Here is a 14,869-nt window from a genome sequence, read left to right on the forward strand (position 1 = left end):
ATATTGGAGAGAGCCACAAAGTCTATTGGTGCTGCCCCTGATCTGATTACCAAAATTAATTATCCATTGTGCTTAGTTTAGACACCTGTTCCTATTGCTCCATCACCCAGCATAAAGCTACCTCCCCTCAATACTTCACCCCACCCTCACTTGACAGGTCTTGTCTTGCAAAAGAAAACACAGTACATTCTAAAGTGGTTGGCATTAGGAAGGGCTTCCAGCCATAGAAACTATACCAAAGCAGACACTGGAGGTTCATGCAGTCCTTTGGTTCACCGGCTCCAGTTCAACTATCCAACCCATACCAGCATGGAAAACAAACATTAAATGATGAGGATATATTGGCTGGTGGAGATATAAAATCTTTAGACTACTGGATAAAATGCCTCGCAGTAGTTCTTGGGGCACTTTACATTCTAAGTTCAAATCCTACCTTTTTCTTCAGAGATCAATAAAATAAAAAAACTAGTAGAGGAATCAATGTAACCAACAAACCCCTTCCCTCAAAAACTATTGAACTTGAATCTAAATTAAAAACAATACTATTCCAATGTTAACACTATCTCCATAACTACAAAACTCTTGAGGAGGAGAGCAACTATCACTGCTTGGCCATTCCCTCCCGTTGTGAATCCCCGCTTCTTCAGGTTTCAACCTTATCCATTCAGCCCACATCTACATATTTGCTCTTTGGCACAAATAAGTTAAAGAAAGACCAAACACACCAAACTAAATAAAAATCTATTGGATTAGTGTCTGAATTACATTCTCAATACACAAGAATGAATGAAGAGTGTAGTTGAACAAACAACACTAAGAGCTAGGAGACATTTTCTGACAATTCATACTGAATTCCTAAAGCTGTCTGAGCCAAAAATAATACAACAGATGTTGGGACAATAAAATGGTTATGCAGTTATTGTCAATTTTCATAATGGCTACCACATTAATTATTGTTAACGAGAAAAATAGAATTAACCTTTCTGATACCAACCCACCTGAAACTGCCTCTGGTCCTATGATATAAACTTATTGTTTTAAACTGATCTAAATTAAAACTGTCCCTCAAAATTTCATATTAATTTATGTTCCAAGTACCAGGTTAATAATGACAAAATTATTTAACTAAGTTACTCGTTATTTTCAAAATTAAATGACACTAAAGTAATGTATTTTAACCCTTTCATTAACTGTATTTATTTTGAGATGCTCTGTTTCTTTTAATTACTTTAAATATAACAAAGAATTTAGTAAAATAACTTAGTTATCATTAAGCTGGTGTTAGGAACATAACCTGTGACTAAGATTTTAATTCAGTAGATTTTAATTCAGAACTTATGACAAGACATTTGTACTACAGAGCCAGTTTTAGTCGGGATGGTATCGAAAGGGTTAAATTAATCATTTGTTAACCCTTTTGTTACCATATTTCTGGTGAGATGCTCTGTGTTTCTTTCAATTACTTTAAATATAACAAAGAATTTAGTAAAATAACTTAGTTATCATTAAGCTAGTGTTAGGAACATAAATTATGACTAAGGTTTGGTGGAAGATTCTAATTCAAAACTTATGAAAACAAGACATTTGTACTACAGAGCCAGTTACAGCCAGGTTGATAACAAAAGGATTAACAAAAATATGGTAACAAAAGGATTAAGTTATAAAAAGAAACAAAAGAAATCAAGAAGAAAGCTGCTTTCAAATGATTTTGTTGTGTAACCAGGAAATTTAACTATTGCTAACTAACCCGAATATTAAATCATTCAGATATGATGAGTTTCTTCCAGTTTCCATCCACCAAATCCACTCCCAAGCTTTTGAGTCAATGCAAGCAAAACCTTGTGAGTGTACATTAACAAAACTAAGCTTGATCCATAAAATAAGTACAATGGGGGGGGGTGATCAATAAAAGTTAATGGTCATAGTCAAATGAGTGAAAGAAAAAAACGGTAAAGAATACTGACCTGCATTTGGAGACATGTCATCAAGAACTCTCTCACAATCTGCTGATCCTCAGACCCTGCAGTTTGGTACCTAAAAATCAAAGGAGAAATATTTATTTAGATGAGGTATAAATTTGATTTTTAAAAATATCCAAATTACATTACTTGAAAATTTGGTAATCAAAATAAAATTATTGTCAGTCATGTTTTATTTCCCCATTTTGTTGATTAAACTTTAAGCAGAAGCATATAGGACAGCTTCTATAAAGATAGATATTGTTTTATGAATCAACATTCCAACCAGACTATTTTCATTCAAGAACTAAAAAGAGTTTAAAGTAGGTCGCTAAAATGCACTTTAGACCTGGCACAGCAAAAATAAATTAAACTAAATTAACCACTTAATGTTTAATCCAGCCTAAATATTTTATCAGTTTTATGTCAAAACTGACTAGATCCAACCACCTTACACCTACTCTACAATGTCATTCTAAAAATATACAAACACATCATAGAAATCTTGAAACTACAAGGTAATGGGTGATTAATTCAAAACAATGTGAATAAATAAATGATACATTTGACAAAGAAATTTGAATGCTGAAGGCTTAAATACACAAAACAATGGCAAACAACTGTCAGTACCTAAGCTTGCTTCGCAACTGTATGGCCTCAGGTTCAATCCCACTGTATGGCAACACGGGCAAGTGCCTTCAACTAAAGTCCCAGATCAACCAAATTCTTTGTGAGTGGAATTTGCGTGTAGCCTTGTCTTGACATCACATGCTGGTTGTAAATAAGCATCACCATCAAACAAGCAATATTGTTCATTTCCAACCTTTTATAAAAGCATGTCTGGCCATGGAGAAATATTACCTTAATTGGGAACAGGTGAGTACTGGAGACTGGAAGGACATCCAGCAATGGAAAATCTGCCTCAACAATTTCCATCTAACCCATGCAAGCATTCACTGACCAACAGCCTTCAACCATTAACTCACAGACATTCAAGTTTCTTCTCTCTGCCTTTTCTCTCAATACCATGGCAATCTCTGCTGGTTGTGTGAACCTTCCACTCAGGCCTATATGTCTCTTCAAATCCTGCAACCCTTGCTATATATCCCACACTCTTACTGAACACATCACCTGGTCATTTATCCTGGGAGCTACAGTCCCCCAGAGTCCATCAACCTATTCATGCTCAATATGATCAAATGGCATCAAATCCAGTTTCATTAGGGATGGAAGTCATGGGCACGACATTTCCTTCTTGTATTTTCTTATCTTCCACTTATTTCTGCTACTTTGCTGGGGCACTGCCTTGAAGAGTTTACATGAACACATCAACACCAGCACTTAGATTTTTTTTTAAATTTAGTACTTATTCTGTCAGTCACTTTTGCCAAAACCCTGAAGTTATGGGGGATGTAAATAAATAACAGTTGTCAAGCAGGGAGGGGTACATACACAAACACGTGTGTGTGTGTGTGTGTGTGTGTGTGTGCGTATGAGGGAGGGAATAACTAGGATGTATAATGGTCAGTAATTAATATGAATAAAAACCGTGTTTCTTGGAAAGAATTAAAATAGAGAAAGAATAATCTATAATAATACTCTTGTATTTTTCTGTTACAACATATGAGAAAGGAAGGAGTGATAGATGAATAAGGAAGGAAAGGGTAATGGCAAACTGGTAGTGGGAGTGTTTCAACTGTGTGTATGTGTATGTAAAAAGGAAGTGAGTGTAATTGAAGTGGGATAGTGAACAATGCTGAAAAGAAAAATCAAAGAGCGTTTCAACTGTGTGTGTATACAAGGGTAGTATGTGAATGTGTGAACCAGTGTTCTTTCAATAATAAACGATGATTGATGTCACATCTCAAAAGAGAACCATGAGATAACACTGACAAGTGTATTAATTTGATTTACCATCCATAGTTATATATATAAAATACTACAATTAGCCATCATTTTTGAGAAAAAAATATATTAAATACCTTTGCTTAAGATATGACTCCAAAACTTGAAGGAAGAAAAATCTGGCATTATCACTGAAACAAATACATAATCGTTATCACAAATGATTATTGTTAAACAGACAATGTAATTACATGTCTGAAATGAAGCAATGCATGTAAACATTATGTACAAGCAGGAAGAAAAAAACAGCCAACAATAAATGACAGTTACCAGTGCACCATACTGCAAATGCTACAATGGCCTAGTCTATTCAGGTATGTGAAACAAGGTCATTGTATGTCTGAGATGGGGGTTTATTAGCTTGCAGTGTTGAACTGAACACTTCTTGTGAGACACTCATAATATTTATTATTATTATTATTGAGTGAGAGAGCAGTGCATGCCATCAAAGTGACACTGGGGTAAAATATGCGAAGCCCAGTATACCCATCATGACTACCCATCTGATAAGGGTACACTAGGCACAAGCATCACAACTATGTGCACGACATGGTGATCTCATATCAAGATAAACAGCACAGGGCCTTGCAGGTGGGGCCCAGTTAGAATTTTCTTCTGGTCAAGTAACCAATCCTGCTCAAAAGACCCCTGAATAAGAGTTGTTTAAGGATGTTGAACGAAATACCCATGTTTCCAGAAGTGAATTATTCAAACCCCAAAGAATCCCTCTCAACACATGGCTATGATGCTCCCCCACTACTTCTGCTCGTGATCAGAGATGCACATATCGTCAACCACTAAGGGACATAGTCAACTGACAAGCAAATCTGAATATTGAGCAGAATATTTGCTGTAGCCCAGCTTTCATAACCAAGACAAAACAATGTACATGATAACACTTCCAATCAGTTAAGATCAGAAGCCATGAGAGCCACTGCCTGGTACTGCATTATTATCATTATTATTATGGTGGCAAGCTGGCAGAATTGTTACCATGCCTGATAAAATGCTTAGCAGCATTTTGTCCGTCTCTATGGTCTCAGTTCAAATTCCGCCAACGTCAACTTTGCCTATTATCTTTTCAGGGTCAATGAAATAAGAGCCAGTTGAAAACTGGGGTCAATGTAATCAACTTATACCCTCCCCCAAACATACAGGCTTTGTACCAACATTTGAAATCATTACTATTATCATTATTATCCAAGAAACTAAAAAAAAAAAACAGAACTTTACTGATCAATTCCTTTTGGATACAAGATCGACCAATCAAAGATGTTCTACAACTGATACATAAATGGACAACCACTCTTCAGTGACATTAACATCTACTTCATTTCATACCAAAACACCTGTGCTTGTCCCTCTATCATACTTTAGCCTATCAACACCAGGCATAAAGCCACCCCTTTTCTCAGATACTCCCTCACTTAGTCAAAGAGCTTTTTCTGTCTTGTGAGTTACCTGAAAATCCCACTGGTGCTGGTATCATGAAAAATCCACCCAGTACACACAATAAAATGGTTGGTATTAGGAAGGATATCCAGCCTTAGAAATTATGCTCAATCCAGCCCTGCAGCTTGCCAGATCCTATCAAACTGCCCAACCCATACCAGCATGGAAAATGATGAGTAATGTGAAGTGACTGAAGACAAACCATTGTTCAAAGTGAATTTGGTTGCTCACTTGAGACTAATGTTCAAAGTTTATCATAACTCTACACCAAAATGCGTTCAGGATAAATTTATAAAGAATATTCACTAACATCCAACAAAGTATTCTAGGGTAACATTCTAATGTAATAGTTATGCAATAACAAAATTTAATAAATTCAGCTATCCTTATCGTGGAAGAATAGTCTGGAATCATTTTGTATGCAAAGATGCAAATCTCCCAGACTTAAAAGATATGAAAAAATGTTAAAAAGATGCTGTTGTGTAATCAACAAACCTGTTTGTGATAAAACCCTACCATTTTTAGTAACATTAAAAACATATTTTTAAATTTGCAAGAAAAATAAAAACATGACTTTGCATACAGGGCCAGCTCAAGGTACTGGCAACTCAAGCAGTCGTCCAGGGCGCCAAAGACAAGGAAACTTCCACAACCATCAGTTTGTACAAGCTTAAGGTCCCAGTAACCCTAGAGCCAGTCCTGTTTACAGACAGTGCTCCCCTCACAATGATAGCTTTTTTTTTTATTATAATCCTTTTCAATGACCTCACTAGCCTGACCAGTGAAATTCTCAATAATGAACTACTACATTCCATTCCTAAGAACATTTTATTCTCTTCTTTGTAAATAGTGTATCATGCTTTTTTATATCTTGATTTTATACACAGCTAGTGAAATGTAAAGAACAAAAGAAAATGAGTCACTGTCTTGAAATAGTTAAAAATACCAAGTAAACCAGCATAAGTTTGTACTGACAGTAAATAATCCAGTGTGGTAGTTCAAATAAATTACTGACAAAATGAAGAGATCCAATATTTGCAGACCCTTCATCAAGGAAGAGAGAAAAAGTTCAGCATTTTGTGGTTGAAATATATCTGGTGGCACATAAAAAGCACCAACTGATTGTGGCCGTTGCCAGCCTACCCTGGCACCTGTGCCGGTGGCACGTAAAAAGCACCAACCGATCGTGGCCGTTGCCAGCCTACCCTGGCACCTGTGCCAGTGGCACGTAAAAAGCACCAACCGATCGTGGCTTTTGCCAGCCTACCCTGGCACCTGTGCCAGTGGCACATAAAAAGTACCAACCGATCATGGCCGTTGCCAGCCTCCCCTGGCACCTGTGCTAGTGGCACGTAAAAAGCATCCACTACACTCACGGAGTGGTTGGCGTTAGGAAGGGCATCCAGCTGTAGAAACACTGCCAGATCAGACTGGAGCCTGGTGCAGCCTCCTGGCTTCCCAGACCCCAGTCAAACCGTCCAACCCATGCTAGCATGGAAAACGGACATTAAACGATGATAGTGATGATATAACTTATGGACACACAGAATTTTTGTTTCTCTTTTTTGATAAAGAAGACAAAGCCTAAAATGTCAGACCCAACCCTTCATTTTCTCATCAAGTAACGACAGATACTTAAATTCGCACACTATTCTGCTCAAACTTCTTTATTCTTGTCTCTAGAATTATAAATTTATTAACAAGCACAAGTTTAATTTCAAGTTTCATTGTCCTAATCTTTTAGGTTCCTTATCTGGCAGAATAATCCTCAAAAATATATATTTCTTTACTGCCCACAAGGGGCTAAACATAGAGGGGACAAACAAGGACAGACAAAGGGATTAAGTCGATTACATCGACCCCAGAGCGTAACTGGCACTTAATTTATCGACCCCAAAAGGATGAAAGGCAAAGTCGACCTCGAACTCAGAATGTAAAGACAGACGAAATACTGCTAAGAATTTCGCCCGGCGCACTAGCGTTTCTGCCAGCTCGCCGTCTTTCTCAAAAATATATTTAAAGACATTTTTTAAGACATTCACAAAATTCCAATCTCTAGAAGCAACAATCATTCTAACATAACACCCATCTTATAGTTATGTAAAGCTTTCATAAGCAAACTAATTTTGCACTGAAACACACACACAGGAATTCAAACAAGTCAATACAATGTTATTTACAGACTGACCTGTTGTATTTGCCACAAGTAAAGGCAGTAATACAGAGTTTCCAACCATCGTCTGATCTCTTCAGCAGTTCAAAATAAGTCAATATCTGAAATAGATAAGAAAACAGAAATAACAAAAAAGGAAGGCAAGGATTAGTTTTAGCAAGTAGTGAACTGGAAGTTAGGGTGTTGCCCTCATAATCACAAGGTCATTGTTTCAATTCCCAGACTGGGTGATGCATTGTGTTCTTGAGCAAAACACTTTATTTCCCCTTGCTCCAGTTAGTGTCTTGAGACAGCATTCACCTGGGGTGGGTTGAGCTGGCTTCATTCATCCTCAAAATGAGTAAACCTGTGATGGACTGATGTCCTGTTCAAGAGAAATGTTGTGATCTTGGTCACGTACATGCCATGGAAACCAGGTAACCAGCCCCCTGAGTCCTACAATTGAAGTCAGAATATCCAGGGGTTGATGATGAAAATAATCAGGGTCCCCTGCTGCTTCCCAGGGAATGCATAAAAAAAAAATAGAATAGGTTTAAATTCTATATGTATTCATTGTTAACTATGGATGCACAAAGAAAAAAATTAACTAAACACCCGCTATAAGAGGTGTACTGTTAATGTGTATGAATGGGGAAGGACAAATAAGCCGAAAGAAAAGCTGTGCGTGGGAAATTAGATGTAATAAACGAGAAGAAAAACAATGCTGGTTCAGCGATGTGATGTATATAGAGGATGACAGCTGTATTAAAAAGTGCCAAGAGCTCAAAGTAGTTAGAAGAAGGGCACTTTGGCAAGCATGGGATGAAGCTGTGAAAACTGATCTCAAACTGCTGCTGGAAATGACAAGGGAGTAATAATTAACAAACAGTGCTACAAAAAACTTGCTCAAGCATGACAGAATGAATGTTAAAATGGTGGTAGTAATGGAGAGACTAGGACGTATAATACATCGACACCAGCTCTCAAACTAGTTATGCTCCTGTAAAGCAATGTCTCTCAACCATGGTTCCACAAAAGGTTCCTAGGGGTTCCATGAGAAAGAGTGAGATAAGTTAATGCTAATTTCATGAGTGTAATATTACTATACCTGCACAACATATTATTGGTTATTGTAATATAGACATCATCCTATCTAACCTATTATGTTATCATAAAATTAAAACCATATAACGATATTTATCATGTGAACTACAGTGAAAAAAATATGAGAAAGAAAGATATAGTATATAATTGTTTGTGTGCAGGGGTTCCGTGAGACATGTAATATATTTTAAGGGTTACGCAAGGGTAAAAAGGTTAAGAAACACCTGTAAAGTTTCCATTTGCTGCAAAACCTCCCCACACCCCTTCTTTCCTATTCAATGTACAAAGCCACCAATTACAAGGTATGCTCCTGTCAATATGAAATCCTTATTGTTCCACATCTCTCTCCAGTCACAATACCTGGGTAGAGAGTGATTACATTAAATCTATCCTTCCCCAATACACCCTACCATTACCCTCCTCTATTGTTAACCAACCACGCCCTCTCCCTCAGCTCACTTCATCATCATTTAACATCCGTTTTCCATGCTGGCATGGGTTGAACGATTCAACAGGAGATGACCAGCTGAAGATCTGCCATAGCTCTATGTCAGTTTTGGCATGGTTTCTATGGCTGGATGTCTTTCCTAATACCAGCAACTTTACAGAGTGTACTGGGTGCTTTTTACATGCCACCATCACCCACAAAATTATTAACACTCAGCTGAAGAGGAGTGCAGGGCACATACCTATATGTAAAGACAACCACATGTGTAACACATGCCTCACTGCACAGTATTTTCAGCTATACAGTTACACATGCCTCACTACACAATGTGAGTGACCTAGATACCTTACTGGATAGCATTTCATCATATGGTCAGTATATATTGCACATTAGTTATATAGTCTCACTATACTTTGTTTAATCTTTTCGCATTCAGTACTATCAAATGTAATGCTTATATCTATATATATGAAAAAAACAGGATGTGTCTGTCTGTGCGTTTGTCATGTCATTAAAACTGGAGATCCACCAACCGATTTTAATGAAATTCCACACATGCATTATATAGAGTCGATGAAGTGTCTGTCACGGGCCAAAAAAATTTTCAACTTCTTGCCTTATGAAGGCCCAGGGGCAGATAAACTGCATTTTTAAGCATTTTCGCAGCATCCAGTTGCTTTCCTTCAAATCTGCAACAAACATTTACCAGGCTCCTCAAATAGCTGTTGACTAAAAAAAATTCCAGACGCCAACTATGCCCCCCCCCCAAAAAAAATGCAGATTAATCAGATTTGAGTATACTGCACTGGGCTTTATCTTTGTTTTAGGTCATTTTCTGGCAATAAAATATTGATACTACTTCTGGATTATAAGAAGCTTCATGTTACCATCCGGCCATGTGCAGGTGTGCGCAGCTGGGCAAAGGAACAACAAACTCATTCATCCATTCTTCAGAAGTGCCCTGTTGGTGTTTCACGTTTCCAATCCTATGCAACACACCATGGCCCAGCAACATGTCTGCTTTCTATGTCATCCATGTCTGAACTATATAATGCAAAATGCTTCATATAAAAAACAAGCTGCTAACTGTTGTGACTCACAGTTTGACCATGTGACCGTTTCTGGAAGCTACACTCGCCACTTGCAATTAGTCCCCCACCCCATTTTTAGTCAGACGAGTAAATACAGGATGTCCCAGAATTAATGATGATTCGAGTGAAATCAGATGCATTATTTTTAAAAATCTCTTTTATTTATGTTTATCTTGTTTAATGTATTAAAAGTGTATAAATTTTGAATTTTTGCTTATAATTGTACTTTCATTCCTGTTGGACTGCTCTTATTTGTCCATGACGGCTTTTTTTCAATTTGATAGCAATCATTTTCTTTATTTCCATCATCAAGATGGAGCAATCATTTAGCTGAGCTTAAAGAACACATTCAGTTAGCAGTGCAGGAGCTAACTACTGAAATGCTTCAAAATGTGTTTCACAACGCTAAGGAGAGATTTGAAGTATGTAGGGATACAGGACATGATGAAAATTTTCAATAAAAGTTTGACACAAGATTTAAAAATCTCAAATTTGATGACTGGCATCTGTGCTAGTGGAGCGCTAAGAGCACCAGCCAAGCATGATTGTTGCCAGAGCAGCTAACTGGCTTCCGTGCCAGTGGCATGTAAAAAGCACCATTCGAGTGTGATCGTTACCAACGTCGCCTTACCGGCACATGAAACAACATTTGAGCATGGCCGTTGCCAGTACCGGTGGCATGTAAAAGCACCCACTACACTGTCGGAGTGGTTGGCGTTAGGAAGGGCATCCATCTGTAGAAACTCTGCCAGATCAGACTGGAGCCTGGTGCAGCCATCTGGTTAGCCAGTCCTCAGTCAAATCGTCCAACCCACGCTAGCTTGGAAAGCGGACGTTAAACGCTGATGATGACTTCTGTTGGTAATAAACAAAATTGTCAGTTTTTTTTTTCTTTTAAATTTGCTCAGTTTCATTGAAACAGATAATTAATTCTGGAAAACCCTCTTGAGTAAATATGAAAATCAAAGGTCTTCTCTCCATAAACATCCCATCTTTTTGTTGAGCATATTGAATCAAGGAGTATATTATCCAAAATGTACCTCTCCTTTATAGGCGTGGTTGAGAAGCTTGCTTTCCAACCAGGTCACCTTGGGTTCCATCCCACTGTGCAGTACATGTTCTTTTAGTTCACATCTACCAAATTCCACTCACAAGGATTTGGGCGACTTGAGGCTACAGTAGAGAACACTTGACCAAGGTGCAACGCAGTGGGACTGAACCTGAAATCATGTGGTTGGGAAGTAAGCTTTTTACCACCAGCTATTTTGATATAGATCCCAGTAGTAGGTCTCTCCCAGTGTGTACAAATTGTTTTTATTCTTCATTCAAAGATCAACACAGAATAAACCTTCTGTTAATTGCTTGCATGTGCGTTTTTAATAATTTTACATGCAGCCCTAGAAAGACATTTTCATTCTCCACAAACATCAATGAAAATCCACAACATTGGAGGCGCAATGGCCCAGTGGTCAGGGCAGCGGACTTGCGGTCGGAGGATCGCGGTTTCGATTCCCAGACCGGGCGTTGTGTGTGTTTATTGAGCGAAAACACCGAAAAAGACTCCACGAGGCTCCGGCAGGGGATGGTGGTGATCCCTGCTGTACTCTTTCACCACTCTAAAGGCGGTGCTCCAGCATGGCCGCAGTCAAATGACTGAAACAAGTACAAAAAAAAAAAAAAAACAGAAAACATCTCACAGCATTCCCTTTCGAACAACCACCCATTAGTGTGGCTCTTGAGACCCTTAGTTCTGACTCAATACATTGTACAATCAGTAACCATGAAGGAAACTTCTCATTCAGTAGGCTCAATAATTACATCAACAAAAATTGGGAGCAAATGATGGAGCTTAGTTTCCAAGAGGGCTTGCTAGAGAGACTATATAATTGATGCAGTGCAGTGCCTTATATCCCTTTGGTCGACACAGTGTATAAGGTACCTAAATGATTACAAATTCTGGTGGAATCGCAATTAAAACCTATCAAAACACCTTAATTTCCCAAACAAATCTTCCTCTTCGACCAATTTTCATGTCACACGCCAATGGCCACAAACGTCGGTCAAAAGATTTGCACATAAAACCCGTCACTTACACCATTCCAAATGTAAGTATTGATTACACCCGCTAACAAACAACTTCAACCTCCCCTCCACACACGCGTGTCATCGTCACGTAACCTCGACACATTTGCGAACATGTTAAAACTTCTATAAATAGAAAATGCAAACATCATAATACACGTCTCATTCAATGTGTTTACTAAATGAGCAGAGACTGGGTCATTCGCTGCACATACTTCACACATTCACGACTATTCGACTTTCTTCATACTCATGAATTATTTGCAACTAAAACCTTCCAAAGTTTAACCCTGAACAATACTTCAGACCAACCACACACTTATAACCCTAACATTCTAAAAGCTTCCATTTCAGGGGGTCAGGAAAATATTTCTAAATAATAGGTGACTATGTGCAATCCACAAAACATCCTTGTGTCTGTACACAAACATTCTATATCGTTTCATGCAGTTCATATTTATCACAACTAAGATCTCCAACCTGCACCCAACCAATGCACCAGTTTAGCTTCTCCATTTCACACAAATCTTTACCTCCAGGACTGCAACCCCTAAAACTTACTACCCGCTCACATTTTCAATACTTTCTTCAATTTCACCTTTCCTTAAGACAGTGCAGTATACAGTACAGTGATTTTAGGGAAATTCGGTTGCTATTTCTAGCAGGTTAAACGACCACATAGGAACTTCCTTAGGTTGTTTAGTCCACGTCAACAGATTGTGCCAGACTGTGGCTCCAACGCATTCCAGTCATTACCACTTCATCTTATTCCCTAGAATCTGGATTACATGTAGTTAGAACGGTAGGGTGTAATATGAGATTTGGTTCTGTTTCTAAGAGGGAGAAGTGACGATTTAAGAGACTCCTCGAGCAGTGTGTGGCTGAGTGGGAGGGTGTGCTACATTTGCAAGTTTTTGACAGTGTCTACATACTTAAAGATATCAGGGAAAATAATCAAGTGGTGCCAAGTAGCATACAAGGAGGTGGGGAGAATCGGGTATTATTCTGTAATTTATCACTCGATTAACAACAGCCACACTCGACTGTATTTCTCGCCTTGGTGTTATAGGGACACCCCGTGACTTTAACGAACTCATCCCTCCCCTGACCGGACCATAACTGATTTCTAAGAAGAAAAAAAAAGAGAGGGTATAGAATTAATCTCGGTGCTTTATTCATTGACTCCAAATTAATGAATGGCAAAGTCAACCACGGCAGAATTTCAACGGTCAACATAGAATAATGTAAGCATAAGTACATGAAGTCCATGTATACAGGTTTGAAAAAGTGCCTCGAGGTCAGGAGTTCGTTGCAAAATGACATTGCAAAAGACAAAAAAAAAATTTCAGACGTTTTTCTTTCTTCTTTCTTAGTGTCTATTCTTTTATGGACGCCTGCAGGTTTCAGTTGGAAAACTGGTTTAATTCTCGAACATTACAGCTGATAGCGTTGGTGGATGTAATATTTCTTTGGTATAGAATTAGATTTTTTTTTTCTTCCTGAAATTCGATATACCGAAGAATATCGGATAGAAAAACGAAACGCAAGGTGTGGAGAGGTCCAAGGGTCATGTTGTCAAGTGTTTAATATCTCCCATAAAAAAAATTGCTTTATATTATTTCCAAAATGAATACTTAGTCAAAATAGAAACAATGGACTTGATTTTTTTTTTTATTAAGCACCCAACAGTGAGTCTGACTGTCCCCTTAGGTATTCTTAGCTGTCGCCGTTGTGGCTGTATATATCCAAGTTCCTTGACATTCAACAACAAATAAAAATGATACTAATTCGGCCCATGATTTAAGGAGGTACGTGCCAACAGAGACGTACACATAAACTCGTAAGACAGCTCTACACAGCTTATAATGGTCTTTTTTATTACAATAATACAAAGAGACCATGATTTAAAGTCCCACTCACGACTAATGATGACATCTGCTAATGAAATGGCGCAAATCAACCTGTTTAATGCGGAAATGCTACGTTTCCCTCTATTTTTCCAATGATGTCTTTTACAAAACACGACTTGAATGCTAATTCGTGCAACAATTTTTATTTTAGAAAAATCTGCCATGTAATAACATAGTATTTTGTAAAATACTAAATAATCCTTGTCTTGCAAAGTAAATAAACAAACGTTGATAAATGCCACACACACACACACATATATATATATATATATATAGGGCAAGACTTAAAAATCAATTACCATAAAGTCAGAATATACAAATATTAGAATTTAAAGTAAACTTGGGGCTCAGTTTGCTTATGAAGTCATCTTTTATAATTGCTTTTCCATTTCGGATGGTTTTATTAGGAATAAAACTAGATCGACTCGTAGGTGTTCACTAATTAGTGTTTAATCTCAATTAAAAACACATGAAAACAAATAATTACAAGTTCTAAAAATAGGACCGATTTACTCCATTCTGACCAAAGATCTTTGATTCATAGACTATTTCTGCAATCATGTGTAATCCAGTCGGCACCCCGCAAACACAGAATATTAATAAGTCAGGAATGGATTATAATACTTATTCAGTAGCATGTTTTTGTTATCTACTCATCGTACTGGTGGCATTGTTAGAGTAAATAGAATTTTTTCATAATAGCAGACAATTATTGCATCAGTTTTATGAGAATCGGTGCAATATTATGAAATAGTTCTGTTTTAACG

The 14,869-nt window shown here is 37.6% G+C and overlaps 1 protein-coding gene across 1 annotated transcript in view; it reads right to left on the bottom strand.

The window, feature by feature from the left end:
• The window catches only part of LOC115210893 (exportin-T), a 52,816-nt gene that overhangs the window by 36,016 nt on the left and 1,931 nt on the right, over positions 1-14,869 (bottom strand). The window contains exons 2-4 of the mRNA XM_029779664.2: positions 7,504-7,589; positions 3,941-3,994; positions 1,965-2,034 (exon numbers count right to left, since the gene is read on the bottom strand). Coding sequence (XP_029635524.1) covers positions 1,965-2,034; positions 3,941-3,994; positions 7,504-7,589 — 210 coding nt within the window. The remainder of the gene's footprint in view (positions 1-1,964; positions 2,035-3,940; positions 3,995-7,503; positions 7,590-14,869) is intronic.

Source organism: Octopus sinensis, linkage group LG4 (assembly GCF_006345805.1).
Source record: "Octopus sinensis linkage group LG4, ASM634580v1, whole genome shotgun sequence".
Classification (NCBI taxonomy): domain Eukaryota; kingdom Metazoa; phylum Mollusca; class Cephalopoda; order Octopoda; family Octopodidae; genus Octopus; species Octopus sinensis.